This window comes from Argentina silus (assembly GCF_951799395.1).
Source record: "Argentina silus genome assembly, chromosome: 5".
In the NCBI taxonomy this organism is placed as follows: domain Eukaryota; kingdom Metazoa; phylum Chordata; class Actinopteri; order Argentiniformes; family Argentinidae; genus Argentina; species Argentina silus.
The window spans coordinates 17,121,310-17,141,667 of record NC_139659.1 but is presented as its reverse complement, the minus strand read 5'-3'; the positions used below and the strand labels follow the sequence as shown (position 1 = coordinate 17,141,667).

The 20,358-nt window shown below is 41.3% G+C and overlaps 4 protein-coding genes across 8 annotated transcripts; 2 read left to right on the top strand and 2 right to left on the bottom strand.

Annotated features, from left to right (window-relative positions):
- Positions 1-10: 10 nt before the first annotated feature.
- helq (helicase, POLQ like) lies at positions 11-7,383 on the bottom strand. Its single transcript, XM_083670655.1, has 18 exons — positions 7,090-7,383; positions 6,321-6,990; positions 5,890-6,068; positions 5,506-5,706; positions 5,247-5,319; positions 4,888-4,985; positions 4,628-4,726; positions 4,312-4,457; positions 3,899-4,138; positions 3,628-3,769; positions 3,384-3,488; positions 2,992-3,199; positions 2,594-2,751; positions 1,984-2,082; positions 1,288-1,461; positions 928-1,041; positions 554-688; positions 11-354 (listed from the first exon to the last, which is right to left on the bottom strand). The coding sequence occupies exons 1-18, from the start codon at positions 7,297-7,299 to the stop codon at positions 274-276; spliced, it is 3,132 nt and encodes a 1,043-aa protein (XP_083526781.1). The 5' UTR covers positions 7,300-7,383; the 3' UTR covers positions 11-273.
- A 386-nt stretch (positions 7,384-7,769) lies between these two features.
- On the top strand, positions 7,770-9,367 carry mrps18c (mitochondrial ribosomal protein S18C). Its single transcript, XM_083670660.1, has 6 exons — positions 7,770-7,881; positions 8,085-8,143; positions 8,425-8,508; positions 8,604-8,661; positions 8,748-8,807; positions 9,202-9,367. The coding sequence occupies exons 1-6, from the start codon at positions 7,821-7,823 to the stop codon at positions 9,276-9,278; spliced, it is 399 nt and encodes a 132-aa protein (XP_083526786.1). The 5' UTR covers positions 7,770-7,820; the 3' UTR covers positions 9,279-9,367.
- Positions 9,368-9,463: 96 nt separating this feature from the next.
- abraxas1 (abraxas 1, BRCA1 A complex subunit) lies at positions 9,464-12,252 on the bottom strand. Of its 4 annotated transcripts, none has more exons than XM_083670656.1 (9): positions 12,153-12,252; positions 11,807-11,897; positions 11,685-11,721; positions 11,425-11,491; positions 11,108-11,304; positions 10,739-10,861; positions 10,549-10,633; positions 10,227-10,341; positions 9,464-10,128 (listed from the first exon to the last, which is right to left on the bottom strand). In XM_083670656.1, exons 1-9 carry the CDS (start codon positions 12,237-12,239, stop codon positions 9,719-9,721), a joined length of 1,212 nt encoding a protein of 403 aa, XP_083526782.1. In that variant the 5' UTR covers positions 12,240-12,252; the 3' UTR covers positions 9,464-9,718. The 4 variants fall into 4 exon arrangements, with proteins under 4 accessions (XP_083526782.1, XP_083526784.1, XP_083526783.1 ...); XM_083670658.1 differs by having other exon boundaries at positions 9,464-10,125; XM_083670657.1 differs by having other exon boundaries at positions 10,739-10,858.
- A 132-nt stretch (positions 12,253-12,384) lies between these two features.
- gpat3 (glycerol-3-phosphate acyltransferase 3) lies at positions 12,385-20,008 on the top strand. Of its 2 annotated transcripts, XM_083670847.1 has the most exons (13): positions 12,385-12,524; positions 12,714-12,907; positions 13,280-13,352; positions 14,739-15,033; positions 15,525-15,599; positions 15,726-15,815; positions 15,993-16,086; positions 16,200-16,315; positions 16,604-16,659; positions 16,761-16,846; positions 17,407-17,535; positions 18,094-18,173; positions 18,297-20,008. In XM_083670847.1, exons 2-13 carry the CDS (start codon positions 12,764-12,766, stop codon positions 18,475-18,477), a joined length of 1,419 nt encoding a protein of 472 aa, XP_083526973.1. In that variant the 5' UTR covers positions 12,385-12,524; positions 12,714-12,763; the 3' UTR covers positions 18,478-20,008. The 2 variants fall into 2 exon arrangements, with proteins under 2 accessions (XP_083526973.1, XP_083526974.1); XM_083670848.1 differs by lacking the exon at positions 12,385-12,524 and having other exon boundaries at positions 12,865-12,907; positions 14,857-15,033.
- The last annotated feature ends 350 nt before the right edge of the window (positions 20,009-20,358 follow it).

Below are 20,358 nucleotides of genomic sequence, written 5' to 3'. Positions count from 1 at the left end.
TTTGGGTGTGTGTTCATAACGTTATTAGCAGACATACAAATGTTACAAGAAATCATATTGCATCTCTGAGTTACATTTTCATGTAATTTGCTGTCATCTACACACAATCATCTGTCATCAATCAAGGAGGCACAGTTACTAGAAACATAATGTCTGGAACGTTTGGTTGTGTGTACATTTTAATAAGACACTCCACTCCAATCAACTATAAACAGGTAAAATCAGGTAAAATACAAGTAATCTATAATAAATAAACAGCCACACATGTTTCTTTTATGAGGGGAGATCGAGAGGCATCATCAACAAGTCATCGACCTCCTCCTGCAGTGCTTCAGCCTTCTCATTCAGCAGCATCTGAAACACAGACACACCACAACTGAGAAACACCCAAAACAGAGTTTATAAAAACATACTTTAAATGTCATTTGTCTCTGAGGATGATGATTCTGTTTAGTTTATATGCTCAAACACTAATCTTTCTATATGAATTTAGGATATAAGACTTTAGAGGGCCAACATAAGGTTTGAGTGCGAAGTGAACTTTTTCACCAACTTTGGCAGAAGCAACAATTTGATTGGCTTGTTTCTTGAAGAGGTTCTCCACAGTCTTGACGAGAACATTAGGGTCAGCATTGGCCAGGTGAGCCAGTGTCTTATAGCCAGCGCTATACAGCTGCTTGGCTCTTCCCTGTAAAAACAAAATACATATAAGGCTTACAGCAGGCAAACAACATCTGGGAAATGCCTGAATACGTATTCCTTTGTTGACTAATTACCAAGATATGGATACGCTTTTTTCACATTTTGTTGATGGGTCAAATTGTCACCTTATCCAGGATGATGACGCTATGTATCACATTGTCACTTTATCAAGGATGAAGCTATGCCAATAAACTGAATTGTAATGACTGACAATTGCAGACTGACCTCCATAACTCCTGCTACCTCCATCAAAGGGATGAGTTCAGCCTGTACACAGTAGGTGAGCCTGCGGGTCAGCTCCGTCAGAAGAGCTTTGAAGGGCCAGAACTCCTCCAGTTCCTGATGAGAACATGAGAGACGGCACAGTGGAATCGATGGGGTCAATATACACAACTAGTTTTTTTTTTTTCTTTTTCTCAGAGCTGAGGAGTGTTATGACGCTCTTGTCTAGGGACGTCATTGACATCACTTTTGACATTCAAATGTGCTGACAATAACGCACCGGACGTGGATCAATTTGCTGGGCTTTTCTGTGAAACATGAACATCGGTGTGATGAAGATAGGGCACGGTCTGTGGCTAGTACCTCAGTGAAGTGCAGCACACAGGAGCAGAAGGCCGAGGAGGAGCTGAGGAGCGTCTGGAGGAAGCCCCGGCTGAGCTGGAACTTATTGGCCACGCTCCACAGATCAGTCTCCTTCAGCAGGGAGAGCAGCACCAGGGCCAGGTACAGACGGTTCACCACCACCGGCTCCACACTCTGGGAGAGTGAGCCATGGGGAGGGACACTATTAGTACAATAGAATAGTGCAGAATGACTGCTAGACTAGTTCCTGGGTTGTCAAGGTTATGATCATAAGCGAGGCTTCCACATTCACATCAGTAGAGATTTACTGTGTATTATCTTCTTTAATCTAAGGATTTAAATGAGTTAAGTACGCCACCCATCTAGGGATGAAATATAGCAAGAAAACATCATTAAGAGGATTAATCTAGATTAACTAAAGAATGGAATCAAGACAACCTATTCAAGTATAAGCCGTCACAATATCCCCTAAGAGGATGGGGATTTAAAGCCAATTATAATCCCACAACCCCTTGAGATGTGTAAATATGATACTTTTGATTTGACTAGGGTTATACCATGCCATTCCTCTTTAAAATAAAGACAAAATGAATTGTGTGTATGTCAATGATGTGAAAATCAGTCTCTGCTCATCTCAGTAGCTATCTACTGTATTCAGTAATAACATGATCATGCACATTGGATGTTGTTTCCTACCTTCTTCACTGTCTGGCCAGCAGCCTTTCTGGCAACAAAACTCTCAGGTACTCCAACTGCTGCAGACATATTCTGCTCCACAGCAGACAACATGGTAAACTGGAATGGATGAGCAAAATCAAACCACTTACATAACACTAATACAAAAAACGGTACTAAATTGATACCAAAGATATTGTCATAAACCTGCATCAGGAAAAAAAGGTTACTTGAGGCTCTCCCCAAAAATCTATGCAAAAGGAATCGTTCACCCAAATTACAAAATCACATATTTGGTTCCTTAACCTGAAAGGAGTCTATAGACAAGGACAGTCTTCAGTCAACACTTTGGTTCTGTCTATCTGGGCACTGTAACTAACAGCTAATTGATAGATGTTTTTAGCATAACATGGTAAGTTAGGGTCCATTGACTTGCATTAAGTTTTGGTTAAACATACTTACCATTAGCTGTTAGTTACAGTGCCCGGATAAACAGAACCAAAGTGTTGACTGAAGTTTGTCCTTGTCCATAGACTCCATAGTAAGGAACCAAATATGTGATTTTGTAATTTGGGTGAACTATTCCTTTAATGTAAACAACCAAGGAGCAACTGAGGGCTGAGGCTCTAACCTGTCTAAAGTATATCATCCAGTCAGGCTTGCACTGGGAGACCAAGTCATAGGGTGTGACCAGGTAGACCAGGTGTAGGAAGCTGTTGAGCATCAGACTCTCCATGCCTTTAGACAGGTCTCTATACAGGACGTCACAGTAGTTCAGGTCCACTGAGCCTGGGGGGAAGAGATGGGGTTGTACACTAAAGACTGCAGCACTGATTGCAAAAAAAGTAATATATGCTGTATGTATATATGTGTGTGTGTGTGTGTGTGTGTGTGTGTGTGTGTGTGTGTGTGTGTGTGTGTGTGTATGTATGTATGTGTGTATGTCTAGAACATGTGTATGAACATGTTCCAATTCTACGAAAAGGTTGTGAAATGGAATTGACCAAAACCATAATATAAGTGACTGACCTTTGAACGTAGCTCTTCCCAGCTTGGTGACCTGCAGAGTCTTGTCCTGTGGATCTGTGGACACAGTGATGAGGCCCTTTTCTTTCAGAAGCTCCACACACCCCTGTGTAATCTCCCACAGACTCCTCTCCAAGCCCACCTGAGTCTCCTGGACAGACAGCAAGGTGCCACACATAAAGCTCCCGATCTGGTCCAAGGTGTTTGTGATCTGAAAGGAGACAGAAATAACAACAACAACACAAAACCTTGTTATCAATTAAGCAATCGATACCAAGCTCTTTGCTTCAGAGGGAAATCCTTCAAACTCACTTTACATGGCTAACTCAAACCAGTCTAAGGCCAGATGTGGTTCTGGGCTCCTGAAACTGTAAAAGACACACGTGAGTACTCACATTCAATCCAATGACAGATAGGATGAGGCTCTGTAAACCCTTTCCATTGTCATGCATTAGGTTGCTGTAACAGTTCTCCATTGGTGAGGACACAAGCATCTTGGCCTGCAAATACAGAATGGTAGGATGCAATAGAAAATAGCCAAACAACTAATAACAAATACAAACCACAGCGATGGTGTATATTGTCGTTAGAACATACGTAAATGAGTCATGTTAAGGTGACAGTTGTGGGGTTGTTTACCATGAGTTTATCCTTCTCCTGTAGGATGAGAATGCTCTCTCCCATAGTGTCTATCCCTGCCCGTCCTGCCCGCCCCACCATCTGCTTGTACTGGCTCCTCTTCAGGAAGTCTGCGGCCATATACGGTGAACGCAAAATCACCCTGGTTTAAATACACAATACAATGGTTTAAGCACACAAAACAGTTGCAATCCAAATAAGTCTATATAAACTCTACCAGTCAGAGAAATTCAACTTCTGTCCATGTATGTTAAGGGACACTAAAGCTCGCCTGCGGGCAGGTAGGTTGATCCCAGCAGCCAGGGTAGAGGTGCAGGTGAGCAGACAGAGAACCCCTGCAGAGTAGGCCTCCTCCACCAGCTTCTTCTCCTCACTGGTCAGCCCACTGTGGTGATAGGCCAGGCCGTAGGGGACCGTCTTCTTGAGCACAGGACACAGGGAGCCACTCCCACTGCTCCTCAGCTCCCGCAGCAGAACGGCCTTCTCTTCCTCCTTGTGCTGTAGGAAGTCCCTGGGGAACACGGAGCACAGTGGATCAGTCACAACAATCACATCCACTGGACAAGATGGCCACAGTTACGAGCACAGACAAGGAAAAAAAACAGATGTATGGGAATAAAGCATGTACTGTACTCTTTGGACATACATTAGAGGTGTTGATAAAGGCGAGGGGGAAATCTTTACTTTTTCAGGTACTTGCAGATCATCCCTGCCACATTCTCACAGTTCTTCTTGGTGGCACAGAATACAAGGCATGACTGGGTTGGAATAACCTCAGTCACCAAGGCGACAATGTGATCAGGATCTATCTTCTGCAATGCACTGGAGTACTAAAGAATCAGAACAAGATCAGTTGGCTTGGATTCAAGACTTCAAATACAATATGTGAACTGACCATTCTTAGCAGACGTTTTCATCGTAACCTGTATTCAACTTCTTTGCTAAGAAGACACTGGTAGAGCATCATTCAATATACAACTGATGATCACTACAAAAATACCTTGAAGTTCAGTGGCCGAGAGAGTCTGAAGCACTGCTCCTCCCTGGGATCCACCTCGTAAATGCTGTCCTTCAATTTCACATACTCCTTCAGTTGGACCTGGAATGGGAGTACACTTATCATTGGTTGTTGCTATGTTTGAAAGGAATATATATTTTTTAATGATTTTCACAATGTTCTATTGTGGAACCTCAAAAAAGAAGCATCAGAATATTGACTAGCTTTGCATAGTTTTAGCCTATTATTAGATTATCACATACTGGTCTGAAGTCATTGGTGTAATTGTCTGCCCTCAGAAACGTCTGAAGATCTCGAACATTGCCCAGAGTGGCACTCATCCCAATGATCTGAGTTGATTCTGTATGTTTAAAGAAGACAGTAAGAATACAGGATTGAGTAAGAATACAGGATTGTCACTTTATTGTCACTTTTACTACTTATTATAGAATTGTTGATTGTTGCTGACTGCTGTCATTGAGTGTGGAGCAAGATCCCAAAGCATTTCACTGTGTCAATTACAACTGTATGGGATACATACAAATAAAATTGATTTAGGATACATTTTCCACAGATTTTCTGGCAGTCATAATGATGATGGATTTGGAATAAGGTCACTTACTACTGATATAAAGAACTTTGGCTAGGGTCATCTCAATAATAGCACCTCTGCTGCCATCACCCAGCATGTGGAGCTAAAAAGAGAGATCAAGAAATATTGTGATAAGTACTAGCACATTTGCATTAAATACACACAAACAAAGATGATTCATTGTTAGTTTCTATTGATATTCTATTCTTTAAATGTCATAACCCTGTCTTTGTATTTAGGAAATTCTCGAATCTCACACAGTATGCACAGTAAGTTAAATGTTTCGTACTTCATCCACGACCACCAGCCCCACATTGTCCAGCCTGTTGGCCTCTATCAGGGAGTTGACCAGGCTGTGGGCCTTCTCTATAGTGGCAATGTACAGGGACCTCTTGTCCCTTTTCTTCACTGGTGGGAACCTGCCCTTACTGCCAGCATACTCCTCCACCATGAAGTCAAGTTCCAGGCCAAAGCTGGCCAACCCTCGAACCTGGGAATTCATTACAATACTTCAAAATGCTAAATATTTGAAACAGTATCCATGCTTATAAGTGAAATGAGCATACAGATACAGTATGCTTTTATAACAAATTATAATACAACCCACAAGCACATATTTAAAAAGGATAAGTCTGAGGCAGGTTTATGTGGCCTAGTCTTGAACCCCATGTACCTTCTCCTGCACCAGAGATACGTAGGGGAGGATGAAGAGAGCGTCCCTCTTTCTGCACAGCAGCTCTTTAAGAATGAGAATCTCAGCTACAAGAGTCTTCCCTCCACTAGTGGGCAGGGAGTAGATGAGGTTCCTCCTCTGCTGAACAGAGTCCAGGTTTAGACATGTCTTCTGCCATTCTGAAATACAGGAGGACGTTGACAAGTAAGCTCTATAGTATGAATATGAACCATGAGCTCAGATTAATCATAATCAAGTAATATAGAAGCTGGCAGCTTTTGGTGTAATATTAAACTGTGTTTGCACAGCTAACAAGACAACCACACAAATCAAATCATGTACAATCCAGGATCACATAGATGCATAACTGCAATGAGGACATACACTCAGATGGGGGAAGGGACAAAGGGAAGTCATAGAGCGATAAGCACCATACAAGTCTTTGATCCCTCGAAGGTTGCATATCAGCTCCTTCACTTTTGTGGGAAGACCAAAGAAAGGCCCACGGTCCGTTGTCTCCATGGAGACAGATTCCATTGCCTGCATGGCAAAGCTGATTTCCTCTGTAATAACGGCCTCTTTCTGTACAGCAGTCCTCGAAACACTAGAAGGAGCTCCTGCATTGTCCAACATGGCTCTCTTCAGATGAGCTGACATGCTCTTTCTGGCTTTGGGCATGACAGGTGCTACAGCGTGCCTCTCATCTTTATCTTCAGTGCTGACAGACCTCTCTGGATTTCTCACAGGCGTAGATGTTGTCTCCTCTCCTAAGCAGGGTGTCCTCTCAGCGATATGGAGAATGTCTTGTTGAAAAGCATGTAATGAGCTTGGCATGTCTGTAAAGGATTCATCCCTGAAGCCATCTAGAATAGAGTCAGTGAGACTGTCATCACACGGTTGTTTCAGACAGCTGTCTCCTGATGACCGCAATGCAGTGAAGTCAGGGTTCTCATGCTGATGGTCCACAGGGTCTCTGTCGGTTGTATGATCAATGTCATGCTCCCTCACGTTCTGCTCCATGTAATCCATCTTTGTCAGGAAAGAGCTGTCACCCACAATGCTGTCATAGTCCCCAAATAAATCCTCATTGTCACTGCAATACTGCAAAGAAAGAGCAACAATGAATATTATATTGAAATTAGCATGAACATCATAATCACTAATAAAATAAAACTGGTGTGTCCTGTAAATGCTACTTACTTCACTGGACTTTACATCAGTCATGGTTCTGGTCTGTACTCTGACCGTCTGTCCTGTGCTGTCAGGACACTGTCGTCCCAAAGCACTTGCTCTTTTTCTGACAGGCGTCAGTTGACTTCGCAGACTGTCCCTTGATCTCTTCCTCGAAGACACTCGTTTTACTTTGATTTCTCGGTTTTCAACACTCATTTCAGCACTCATCTGACACATTCAGCAGGTGAACTAATTTCAAAACAAAAAGCTAAGCAAACGAACGTTAGCCATCATTTGCTACGGTCACAGGCAGTATCAGAATATTAGATTTTCCTCGCTACAACCATTCATCTCCGGCATCTAAAAATAAACATGTCAAAGCATGTGATCAAACAAGAAAGAGCAATAGCCGTAAAGCTAATTCACAACGTTCACTGACATAATTTGAATTTGTAAACATTAGGCGACTAAATGGAGATAAGCCAATCAGACTAGAGGGCAGATGGTAACTTCATAATATATCCGGACATTTGTCGACCTGTTCCTGCTGATAAATGTGTTACATGTGGTCATATTTGCGGTATTAGAATACATTAATTACACAGTTGTTGCTGGTATGATCATTGTGTTAGCAGTATTTAATAAATCACAAAAACGTTGAATATCGATAATTGTTTATAGGAACCAGTCTCGCAGGAACCATATGTGAACACAGGAAGTTGTGTGCATCAACATCCTGATGTGTCCTTCAGGTCAAAATGCACGCTATGAGAAGACTTCGAGCATTACAATTTACCTTTTCACAGCATGGGATAACACGTAAGAGACCCGTTTTCTGTTTTCTAAAAGGTTTATGAATAAATACATTTTCTGGAGACAGTTGTGCTTGGTCTTACTTACGTGCTCACCACTGTGTAACGTTAGCTAAACCTTGCTAATGTCCTGATGGATACTGTCACAGATGATAACGTTAGATTACTACTACAGGTTTCTAATGATGCTTCTCTTTTCTCCTTTCGTAGAGCAATGTGTCAGAAGACTCTCAGGCACGTCAAGTGTAATCCAGAAGAGTGATGACATGGTAATCCATTGGAGACATTCCTGCTGCCCATTTCCTTTTCATGATATTGTACTCTGACATGCCTTCCACTCCAGTGACATCTTAATATTTTAAAGATGCAGTTAGCCTAAATCCAAATGAATGGAAAATATGTGAACCATCTATATACATTCCAGGCTTTAGTTGATGCACATATTTTGTGGTTTATGCATTCACCTATATCTACACACAAGCTATGGAGGACATAATCTCTACCCCTTTTGAGGGCTGAGAATATCTGATTTAGTGTTTTTCCCCATTAGCCTGTTCAGATGGAGAATCCATACAAGCAGCCACAGAAGGGCTGCATTCTCTGCAACATCACAGTGGATTACAAGAATGTTCAGGTCAGTAAGAGAGTATTGAGTAGTGATTAGGAATTGTGTCATTTGATAAATCAATTTGCTAAATATGCTCAATTTGTATTTTTTCTTCCCTACAGCTGCTGTCCCAGTTTATATCCCCAAACACAGGCAGGATTTACGGCAGGCAGATAACAGGTGAGAACTGTAGAAGGTTTAAAAAACAGTATCTTAATCAGCAAACATAATCTTTTTTCATATTAAGATTGGTACTTTGTTCCCAGGTTTATGTGGTCGCAAGCAGAAGGATGTTTCAAAAAACATTAAGAAAGCTCAATCAATGGGTAAGTCCTCAAAATGACAAATTCTGAAAATGATTGCTCCAAATTGGGCCAAATCAGGCTTAGTTGAATAATCTTAGTGTTGTCTAAAATAGTATAAGCATCAAAGTTCAATAGTCGCTTGCACAATATTGTGCAATATCCTAGAGAGCCAGTGCAAACTTGCGCCAGAGAAATGTAAAAACTGTATGAAAGATGACTTCCTATAATGCTTATGAAGCAGATTTGCTAGTGCCTACCTAGATGTGCTGCTAAGAAGAACTGGGTTCACTGAGTTTCTCAGCTTTACATTTCTCTGAGGCAAGCTCGCACTGGCTCCCTTGGATATAGGGAGATAGTTTATAAGCGGCTATTCAGTCCTTCCTGTAATGAGTGTTGTTCATGTTTTCGTCCACAGGATTCATGTCAGTGACCCACAAGAACCCACAGTATATGAAAGATCCCAACATCTGTGACATCAGACAATGGGAGTAAATGTATTAGCCTCTGTATTATATGGTGTTAAAGTCTTGCAGCAAAACTGTAATTATTAATTGTTAATTAAAATATTTCTCAACCTGGAATCTTCCATTGTCTGTAAGTTCTTAGTGTGTCATACACAGATACATAGATGAGGCATCTTCTACCGTGAAAAAATAATCACAGTATCACACCACATATTGTAAGAAAATAATGTAATTAAATACTGTACAAGTTCAATAACAAACAGCTTGAACAATTACAATGTTTGTATACACAGTTGTTTTTGCATTTCAAGTGTAATTACTTGTAACTCAAAATTGAACATTTAGTCTCTGAAGTCAATTTAAGATATGCTGAACAATACTAGTAACAGTAGGACAAGCCCAAGAACCCACATGTGACCAAGGCACATAACAGTGATTTTTCCTGAATGTTTTTGACAATGGCTATCATCAGAAGACTGGGGAATTAGTGAAATCAAGATTGGCATTTGCATTAGTCAGCAACTCCTCTTCTGTCTCTGACTCACTGGCAGACAAAGAAGATTCTTCTGTTTCCTCCACCATGCCTTTCCTCCTCTTGGGAACCTGAGATGATTCAGCGAAATGGTGTTTTCTGCAGGCTGTGACTCCTTTCCCCAGTCTGCTCTTCCTGGCTTTGGGGAGTTTTTGAGTCAGGATCAGAGGCAGTGTTGTAGTGATGTCTATCCCATGGTCAGTGGTGCAGTAGAACTCTGGCACAGGGAAGCCCTGTAAGGTCAAGGCCCGTGTTTGGAGTAGGGCTGACCCAGGGAAGAGTGCCCTCACAGCCTCACAGAGAAGCACATTCTCCTGTGGCTGGGCTGGTGAGGGCTTGTCATCTGCTGAAAGAAATAACACACACAAAAGTGAATGGAGAGGACCCAAAACATCAGATTGGTAAAAAAAAAAAAATTACCTGCAGAGGGATATGACATCATACCTTTTCTCTGCTCTTGTTGCTGTCTCCTCTCACTGACAGCCTTCCTGAGAGCAGAGACGTCTGTTAGCAGCTTCTCCACCAATCGCTCACTCTTCTCCACATCCTTACATGCTGTCTGTGCGAGTAGAGAAAGTAAAGAGGGTTTATGGCTTATTGAACAGTGGAATGAATGAGTTAATGGCTGTACATAGTAAAGTAATTTTGAAGAGTAAAATGCTGTAACAACACGACTAATAATAGGATTGTTGTAAGTGTCATTCACACATCATATGGTTCTGAGTATGACCCATATTGTGCATGTCATTTCTCATGCCGTTCTTACCTCCAATTCAGCCTGCAAGGAGTTATTCATGTCATTAATCTCATCAACCTCTTGCAGGGATCCGTCTGAGGAGAAGAATTTAGACCTGCAAAGAGGTCAAAAGAGCAAAGGCAAGGTCATACAAGCAGTAGACAGACAAACACATAGGAAGATTAAATCTTTGGAAATGCTCTGGGTTAGTGTTCAGTACCTGTGTTTCCGAATGGAACGGTTGTAGTTCACTGATGAACAAGATGAAGAGACTCTCCAGTAGTCCTGCTGTTCCAACAAACCCAAGTTGCTCACCAGGACAGGAAGGTTGTGGTACTGACTACTAGGCGACAGAAGAGAAGAAGCATGAGTATGATCAGGACTCTAACGCAGAGAGCATTTCAAACCATACAATCACTCACTGCATGTATTATTGCAAAACACTATGACAGGACAACAACAACCATATCAAAGCAACTTTCTAGTGAGAGTGAGAAGACATTCAGGCAAGGGTATTTATCATGAATGACAGATTATGTAATTATATATCATTATGTTAGCCTCTACAATGGAAGTAGAATGTCCTGACCTGCCATGTGATCTGTAAACAGCATACTCCAGTTTGTGTGTGGAGCCTGATGATGTGACCTCACTGGGCGTTAACAGCAGGAATATCAGCTCATGATTGGACAGCACCCTCTTTAAGTTCTCATGTACTCTTTGCTCTCTGAAGGAAATTTGTTGACTTGTGTTCCTCCGCTGTTTGTACCAACCAATCACATTCTCCTTGAAAGTACAATGAAATGCAATGAAATAAAGTGAATAAACACATGTGTAACACAAAATGTGATCTCTCAAAACAAAGAAAAGAAAAGAGATATATCTAAGCCATCTTATTTCACTTACCTCCTTGTAATTGGACAGGATGTGCCTCATTTGATCCATGTTCACCTCTCCTAAACCATTATAAAAGCTACGGTGGATGGTGTGGGAAGACAAAATTAGTGACATGCATGCTGCTGGTAACCTCAAATGTATTCAATCCATATTAGAAAGTTGTATTCATGGTTGAATTACATTGCTGTAACATCTTGACTACAACACTGTGTAACATTATGTGATAAACTGTGTCATGCGCAGACAACGCTTCAGAGTATGATAATTACCTATTCAGCTTGGGACAGGTTATGTGGTTCTGAATGTCTGGAACAGAAAGAACGTTGTAATAATAGCAGTTTATCTCCTAGCTAGATAATGGCACGATGCAGATTCAAGAGTAATGACTTACTTATTGTGTGCTCAAACTGAATATGATCAATTTGAGAATCAGTGATGTTGCTTCTCTCTTCAGCTTTGCTCTCCCCAAGAATGAGACCTTCCTACAAAGTTGAATTTAGAAGCACATACTAATTTTAAAAAAAATCACACCCACTGGGTGACACAATCACTGGTTCAAATACTTCCGGACTCTAGTCCATCCTTGCTTGTTTTACAGCTGGTTAGATAACCTGTACTTGGCTAGATAGTTAGCTAGCAAGCTAACATTAGTAATCTATATTTCCCTATAAACTGAGGGAACAAGGGCTAGCTAGACCTTATGTTGCCACATCGCGATGAACTTATAGCAAACATACCACGTCAGAATCACTATTGAAGTGCTGAAACATCAATGAACCAAGAACAAATCCCGAGATGCGGACAGATGAATTCGAATCCGCCATGTTTCTTGTTGACAGAAATGATACATCAATTGCATTGATTGCATTACCGTTGCGTTAAAAAGAGCGCAATGTGTGCTGTTGGGACGCGCATGTGCCAAAGCTGCACTATTGATGCGCAGCTTCTCTGTGCGTGACAGGGTTGAGATGGGGGGCGTGTTTTCACTACAACTACGCCCAGACGTTGTGTTTGCTTCAGCGAAAAACTTGTGCTCAACCGTGTGACTGACCACCACTTGCGGGTCTGGAAACATGGGAAACTCGCCAAGACTGCAAGGAGGTCTTCAGGTTTGCTATATTGGGGGGAAATTGTAATATTTTGCGTCTGTCGGATTATTTACTGGATATGATTCTTTGTACTGTTCTTGTTATTTTATAGATCAGTATACGAACATCAAATTGTTGTTCCTGCCATATATATCTATATAGAGAGAGTAACATATGATGATGAGTCATGATGCGGGTGTCTCTCTGTAGATGACTTGATCCCAATGTGCCTGACCACTGGATGACAGATCACTGGGGGGATGGAGGACCACTCGAGTATAGCACAAGTGTTGCTGCAGGTGTGGCTCTCTGTGATGGTAGGCCTCATAATGGTACCTGCTATGTTTGGCCTCTCCCTGGGGGTTACTGGGGTCTACATCAAAATCCTGATCAAAACCTTGGAGGTAATCATGCTGCAATGTCTTTCTCTTACTCTCTAACTTTCTCTGCAAATGAAAAATACAGATATTTACAGCTAATGTAGAATTATATTTATTTTGCATACTTCTGCAGTTGTCTGATATTAACAGAGTAATGTTATGCTTTGGTGTGGAGGTGGTGTATGAAAAACAAAATACTCCATGTAACTGTATAAGATATAATTCACTGTTGTGAGGTAGTGTTCTGTAGTGTTCAGCTAGTGTTCTGTAGGTACCTGTTGCCCCACTTGCTCCTTTGAACAGACAGTCCATGTCCGTGCTTGGATGTTAGGCAAGGTGCAGTGTGTAGCAGGGATTGTGTGAGAGGTCAGATGATAATAACTGTTGTCTGGGCAGTGGGCCACCCTAAGGATCCAGAGAGGACACAGGGAACAGCCCCGTCTGTCAGTGCCACAACCGCTACCTAATGGTAAGTGAGTTTATACCCACAACCCCAGTGAGATGGTTTTTAGGTTGTGGGAGTCGGCTTATATATGTTTCACAAGTTCAATATTGTTTATTTTTGCATTGTTAACACCCAGTGAGATTTGTTAAATGAGTCACTTTTTAACATTAGAAATTATTTTCCACCATTTTGTTTCTGGGTCCATCTTTTATAGGAAAAATGGTTAAAAAACAAAACAAAAAAACCATCAAGAGTCAAGTTTAGAACATTGTGTTCTGTTGGATAGAGTTAGAACCCTGATCATGTGACTGTGTGTCTGTGTGGGGGCCTATGATTGGTCAACTCCTACGTCTGATGTGGGGGTGCTGAGCAGCCCGTCTCAGTCTGATGATGCAATAGCCGATTACATAACTGCAGCCAAAGAACCAACTCTCTCTGTGTACTATATAACCCTCGACCCATATGCTGTGAAATACTGTATGCCCCCTTTTCAGCTGCTTTTTGTGAAATATACTGTAACCTACATTTGAAAGAGGTTACCATCTCCAGTACTCTGCATGATTGTGATCTATGATGCTTATTGGACATTTACCAAGTTCTGTTTTCCACGGCTATGACAAATTGAGAGTGATGGTGTTTCAGGCATTGTACTGAGAATTTGAGATGTCTTATTGTTTATTTGGAATAATACATTGTAACAACAGACAAGCCTACATTATAGAATTGTTATTGTAACAATGGCAGTGATGAGTCCACAATCACAAGACATTGTTTATGTATTGTTTATTACACCTGTAAAACTATATTTTTTATGTAATTGGAGCTGTCAGAATGTATTACTGAGCATTTGACTATCTATCAATCCTTATCCTTAACCAGGGCTGACAGGAAATATATTGAGCCTCTTGATATGAATCTGGAAACAGGAAGGACATATGACCATTATGTTGTGCAATAAGTAAATCATTCAGTGAAGTTAACAAAATCCACTGTATTTGCTCCTTTCATCTAGAAACATTGGTCAAACAGTGAACATGATATTGAATCCTGTATTGTAGTCATGATACAAGTGAACCAGCCTATTCAAATCTAAATAATGTAAAAGCTCAAGAGTAATACGTTTATATCTAAAAGTTTTACTGGAGCTGGGTAAACTGCCTCAGTTCTGAGAATGTAAGGAATGTAAGCTCTCAGTTGTCTTCACTCAGTAGTGCCTGGTACTGAGATCATAACAGTTCTCCATTGCACTTCTAATCAGCTGTACAATGTTTTGACTATCTTTTGATGCCAAGAAGGGAAAAGCAAAGATAACAGATTTTAGCCATTCATTTTCTACCTCTGTACACTCTCTCTTAGACTCCACCTCTCGCCTCGCCTTGTATTGTCATGTTTGTTGTGCTCCCTGACTAGGACTCATACAGAGGACAGGTGGCTCCATGGAACAGGAGATGGGGGAGCTGCGTTGCTATCGTCCCAGGTCCTTAGCGGGGGGAGAATTTGCACTGAGCGATGCCTTCTACTTCTACAGAAAGGGCCTGGAGAGCATCATGGAGGACCAGGTGACCCAACGCTTCTCCTCTGAGGAGCTGGCTTCCTGGAACCTGCTCACTCGCACCAACCACAACTTCCACTACATCAGCCTGCGTCTCACAATCATCTGGGGCCTGGGCGTGCTCATACGCTACTGTGTCCTCTTCCCTCTCAGGTGAGTCTAACTGCCTATCACCAGCATCTTGATGTTTCTTGGATATACTGTACCAAAGTATGTGGACTTATTAAAGGGGCAATCTGGGATTGGTACATCCATAATGATATATAGCCATTGACTCATGAAGAATATACATTATAAATGCCTCATGAGATTAGTTTGACTGTCTTACCCCAACATATAAGCTTGTTTTACAATGTAAACAATGTAATTGTAAACAAACATTGTATTAACATCAAAACATGGTTAAAACTCTCATTTTGATCATCTCATGGTCAGTCCTTGCATCCATAGCTCAGTCTGAATTTGAGAATGGTTAAATTTCTCCAGCCCCATCCCTCAGCTGTTTACCAAATAAATTGTAGGGGAGAATGCTTTGTTATTGTTTGAATCCCAGATTGCCCCTTAAAGGAGCCATTTTTCTCATGTTTATAGAGACAGCTTCTTCTTTCTTTTTTTTCCAACCTTTTGTTTTCTCTTCCTTACAGGATAACCTTGGCAATCATTGGCTTGAGCTGGCTGGTGATAGGGACTTGTTTGGTTGGATTCCTACCCAGCAGCAGGTAACAGCAGTACTGTACACTTTAAATGAACGTTATGAGAGAATGTTGGAGAACATTTGATGACTTGTGCTGATTGGGAGAGATTGTATATTGTCCTGGATTTTACATTGCTCCTCTGTGTTCTAGCGCGAAGAACTGGCTCAGTGAGCTGGTCCATCTGATGTGCTACAGGATCTGTGCCAGAGGTCTCTCTGCCACCATTCAGTACCACAACAAGTCAGTTTGCAACCACTCTCTTGTTCTGCCCCATCACCCTTCCCCATCATCCTGCCTTCCTCCTATTCTTACTATCCCATCTTGGATAATGCTTGCTTAAAGTCATTTTCTTTGAATTTAATAACAGTTTAAGATACTGTATCTCTATATATGTGAAAGCAATTCCTATTTTTACAGAGAGAATAGACCCCAAAAAGGAGGAATATGCGTAGCAAACCACACCTCACCTATTGACATTGTCATTTTGGCCAATGATGGGTGCTACGCTATGGTGGGTAACATAAACATTGCGGGTCAACATGTCACTGATATTTGATATTTCATCTACCACTTTAGTTCTAAGAGGGTTAGAGTTGTCATGCTCTCTGTGCCTGCTATTCTCAGGTAGGTCAAGTTCATGGAGGGCTGATGGGGGTCCTCCAGAGGTCGATGTCGAGGTCATGCCCCCATGTGTGGTTCGAGAGGTCGGAGATGAGAGACCGCAATGCTGTTACCAATAGGTGAGACAGCAAGTTAATGAGGAAAGACACCAGGAGCAGCATGTACTGTACTGTAGTATCTGTCTGTTCCATGACGCTAGACAATTACTCAGTTGTCCTCTGAAAAGTGAATGATTCGCTTGCCAATGAGATTTGTTAGCATTCTAATCACCAATGCTGTTTTGCACATTTAACACTTGCAGTATATTCTATTGCATTAAACAAAACACTCAATCATCTCTCCATCTATATTGTTTCCATCATGGTTAGTTTTGTTATGATTATTGATCTCCCTCCGTCTTTTCCCAGACTGAGGGATCATGTTGCAGCGAAGACCAAGCTGCCCATCTTGATTTTCCCAGAGGGTGAGTCTTTACAGAGTAGGACTGCTTCATATTCTGTGGTGTCTGGAGGGTGAGGGTGAGGTTGTTGTGGTGATCATAAAACCTCTCCATCCCCAATACAGGAACCTGCATCAACAACACATCAGTCATGATGTTCAAGAAGGGAAGCTTTGAGATTGGAGGGACAATCTATCCAGCTGCAATCAAGGTACTGTCTACAGTCATTATGGGGATAGAGAGGCAGCAAATCCCCTGCTCTTTTATCAAGCAACAGTTACTTACACTGAGAATAGTTACTATGATATACTGTACATTTTAGTTCTTATCACATTGACCCTGCTTTTATTCCCTATATCCCCAATAAGCTTTTAAGCTTTTGTAAGCTTTTGCGCTACTGTCACATACCATATTTATTATATTGGGCTCTAATTATACATCTTACATATGTAACATACCTCAAGACCTATTGCCCTTGTTCAACTGTACATATGATATTGATATTCATCTCATGTATATTCACTTATATTCATTTATTTATACTCACTGTAATACCTATACTGTAATACCATGCACTGTACAATATCATGTCTTTTGCACGATGCCACTATCTGGTTAGATGCCAAACTACATTTCGTTGTCTCAGTACTTGTACTCAATGACAATAAAGTTGAATCTAATCTAATCTATTTTATAAACAGTCTCGCCATTCTCAAGAAGTCTCTTTTGATTGATGGTAGCTTGGACGTCTCCTTTGTCCCTCTCTGTCAGTATGACCCTCGCTTTGGAGATGCCTTCTGGAACAGTGCCAAGCACAACATGGTCAGCTACCTGCTGAGGATGATGACCAGTTGGGCCATCGTGGTGAACGTCTGGTACCTGCCCCCTATGACCAGAGAGGTAGGCCCTCAGACCTTAACGCTGTCTTCTCCCAGTCCCTCCTATGACCAGAGAGGTAGGCCCTCAGACCTTAACGCTGTCTTCTCCCAGTCCCTCCTATGACCAGAGAGGTAGGCCCTCAGACCTTAACGCTGTCTTCTCCCAGTCCCTCCTATGACCAGAGAGGTAGGCCCTCAGACCTTAACGCTGTCTTCTCCCAGTCCCTCCTATGACCAGAGAGGTAGGCCCTCAGACCTTAACGCTGTCTTCTCCCAGTCCCTCCTATGACCAGAGAGGTAGGCCCTCAGACCTTAACGCTGTCTTCTCCCAGTCCCTCCTATGACCAGCAGGTTTCACCTCATGCTTTTCCCCATGACTTCACACATTACACAGACACACATGTGAACTGATATCCCCCCGTGTTCACTGATATCAACGACTCTGAATGACCAGTAACTTTTAAGTGCGATGATTATGTTACTAAGTGTGATGATTATGTAACTAAACCCAGTAAGGTGTATGCTTCATGATTATCGATGAGTCTCTTTGTTATCTCTCTTGATTTGATGCTTTGGATAGGAGGGGGAAGAGGCTGTCGACTTTGCAAACAGAGTGAAATCTGCCATTGCACATCAGGGAGGGCTGGTGGACCTGTCATGGTAAGGACACCCTCAGCAAGCAGTGTCCTTTATTCTCACTTGCTATCTGTCGTCCTATAATCGTTATACTGAGAGCAGTGGCACTGTTTGGTGATCTGTTGTGTGCTCTGTGTCTCTTTACAGGGACGGAGGACTGAAGAGAGAGAAGGTGAAGGAAACATTTAAAGAGCAGCAACAGAAGATGTACAGCAGCATGATTGTAGGACAGGAAGACAGCAACTCACTAGAACTTCACAGTCAGAGCACCCAAAGACAGGAAAACAGCAACTCACCAGAACGTCACACTGAGACAGAGAGACAATGACATTGGAATTAACTCTGGACAATCTCTGACATTGTACTATTTCTACAAAGTATTTTACAGATCAAAGTACATAGGAATTGGATTTAGTCAATGGCATGTGTTATATTATGCAGATTCATCACAAACGTATGGTGAACAGAGGATAAAGTCTGAAGCTGTATCTTTTAATACATTGTCATATTGTAAAGAATGTATAATGAGAGGTTTTAAAGAAACATGTAAACAACCCAAAATCTATAAATCTGACTAATCCTTATTATCAAATTATACCAGATAATGTTGTTGTACAGTAATAATACTTGTTCTTACTTGCCCTCCAACGAAGCAAATTATGTGCTTACATTGATCCAGAGATTTTACCTACTTAGGTTTTGGTGTTTTCTCTTGTAAGTGAGATTATGCTCTTTTATGATCACACCCTCAGTTCTGTTTGCTGACACTTTGGTCAAAGTCCAAAACCTATCTATACATGCTGATGGCTTGAACCCTTTCTTTATTCTGAGACTAAGGGTGTATTGTTGTTTACTCAAAACAGTCTTAAATGTTATCAAATCTGCATCCTGGCTATGAAGTTGTCCATGTACTGCCTGCCTAGCTGTAGGGTCTTACATGGAACACTAGGAGTCAGTGTTTGCTAACTAAAGATCGCCACGTCTCTCATACTCTGACAACGATCTCACGGCTTTACTCACAAAATAATGTATTATTATTTTCTCACTGCTCAAAATATATCTACTTTGTATAATCCAAAATATATTGTACAGCAAACAACGATCACGTTTGAAATATAATGTGGTGTGAGGGTAATGTACTTGACTGAGGCTGTTTAATGAGTCTTAAATAAAAAAAGCTTTGGTTTTAGATATACACTCAGTCCTCTGTGGCTCAGTTGGTAGAGCATGGCGCTAACAACGCTTAGGTTGTGGGTTTGATTCCTGCTGGGACCATATATACTGAAATGTATGCACTCACTGCAATGTAAGTTGCTTTGGATAAAAGCGTCAGCTAAATGGCATATGTTATAAAACAACATTGAAATTACTGATTTAAGAACAACATTATTACATGTCAATGTAGGGGTCAGATACCACAATATGCTTTGACTGTTGATATATAACAAATAACATTTATTTATTTTACTTTTTTTAATTGCTTGTTTAAGTTGTTTGTAAAGATCTTTTTTAAAACCTCAAATGTTCCATTAAGCTGCGGTCTAGGTTTGTATTCTTTGTAAAACTCTGACATCTCACTCTAACTCTCTTCTGCTTTATAGTGATAAGCTCATTCATTTGACTAATAGCAGCATTGATAGAAACACTGACAAATCTTCACCTCAACAGGAGAACTTTTTAGAGTAGGGTCTCTCATGTGACAACCTATTTGTGCTCTGAAAGCAGCCAAGGGGATGAAAGAGAGGAAAAGAGAGCGCAGGAGAGAGTGTAGGGTTGCATGATCCCAAATCAAAAGCCTGCACAGATAAGCGTGGGTAAGACATGTTTACTGTGACTGCACTTTAATAAAGAAAGCAGAGACTGTGAAATAGCATTGAGTTATTCTTCCACACACAGCGAGCTGGAGCCAGCTTACATTTCACAGCCTCTCTGTGCCCACACCAAGACCATCTCCCAGCCGGCTCAAGCACCCGGCTATAATAACAATCCCGCAACTTAAATTGCTTGAACAGAAATGTTTGTTCTCTTCTAACAGGATTGTGAATTATTAATCGGATCTAAAGCCGATTTTATAACCCGATTGTTGAGGTGGGACTCTTGGCGAGCGATGCTCCACCACACCATTTACTGTGATGTATGTGTCTGCACATCTTTATATCCAATTTAATGTGATTCAGATAGATTTCAAAGGGACATCATAAAAAGCATG

What these genes read in the sequence shown, in the direction of transcription:
- helq (XM_083670655.1), bottom strand. Translation starts at nt 7,299, where the DNA reads ATGTGTCAGATGAGTGCTGAAATGAGTGTTGAAAACCGAGAAATCAAA. An exon ending in ACACCAATGACTTCAGACCA is followed by an intron (nt 4,727 to 4,887) that starts GTATGTGATAAT and finishes CTCCCATTCCAG; the next exon opens with GTCCAACTGAAGGAGTATGT. An exon ending in CTCGGCCACTGAACTTCAAG is followed by an intron (nt 4,458 to 4,627) that starts GTATTTTTGTAG and finishes CTGATTCTTTAG; the next exon opens with TACTCCAGTGCATTGCAGAA.
- mrps18c (XM_083670660.1), top strand. Translation starts at nt 7,821, where the DNA reads ATGCACGCTATGAGAAGACTTCGAGCATTACAATTTACCTTTTCACAG. An exon ending in TTCACAGCATGGGATAACAC is followed by an intron (nt 7,882 to 8,084) that starts GTAAGAGACCCG and finishes CTCCTTTCGTAG; the next exon opens with AGCAATGTGTCAGAAGACTC. An exon ending in TCCAGAAGAGTGATGACATG is followed by an intron (nt 8,144 to 8,424) that starts GTAATCCATTGG and finishes TTTCCCCATTAG; the next exon opens with CCTGTTCAGATGGAGAATCC.
- abraxas1 (XM_083670656.1), bottom strand. Translation starts at nt 12,239, where the DNA reads ATGGCGGATTCGAATTCATCTGTCCGCATCTCGGGATTTGTTCTTGGT. An exon ending in ACCTGTCCCAAGCTGAATAG is followed by an intron (nt 11,492 to 11,684) that starts GTAATTATCATA and finishes CATCCACCGTAG; the next exon opens with CTTTTATAATGGTTTAGGAG. An exon ending in GTTTACAGATCACATGGCAG is followed by an intron (nt 10,862 to 11,107) that starts GTCAGGACATTC and finishes TCTGTCGCCTAG; the next exon opens with TAGTCAGTACCACAACCTTC.
- gpat3 (XM_083670847.1), top strand. Translation starts at nt 12,764, where the DNA reads ATGGAGGACCACTCGAGTATAGCACAAGTGTTGCTGCAGGTGTGGCTC. An exon ending in TGTGTCCTCTTCCCTCTCAG is followed by an intron (nt 15,034 to 15,524) that starts GTGAGTCTAACT and finishes TCTTCCTTACAG; the next exon opens with GATAACCTTGGCAATCATTG. An exon ending in GGGCTGGTGGACCTGTCATG is followed by an intron (nt 18,174 to 18,296) that starts GTAAGGACACCC and finishes GTCTCTTTACAG; the next exon opens with GGACGGAGGACTGAAGAGAG.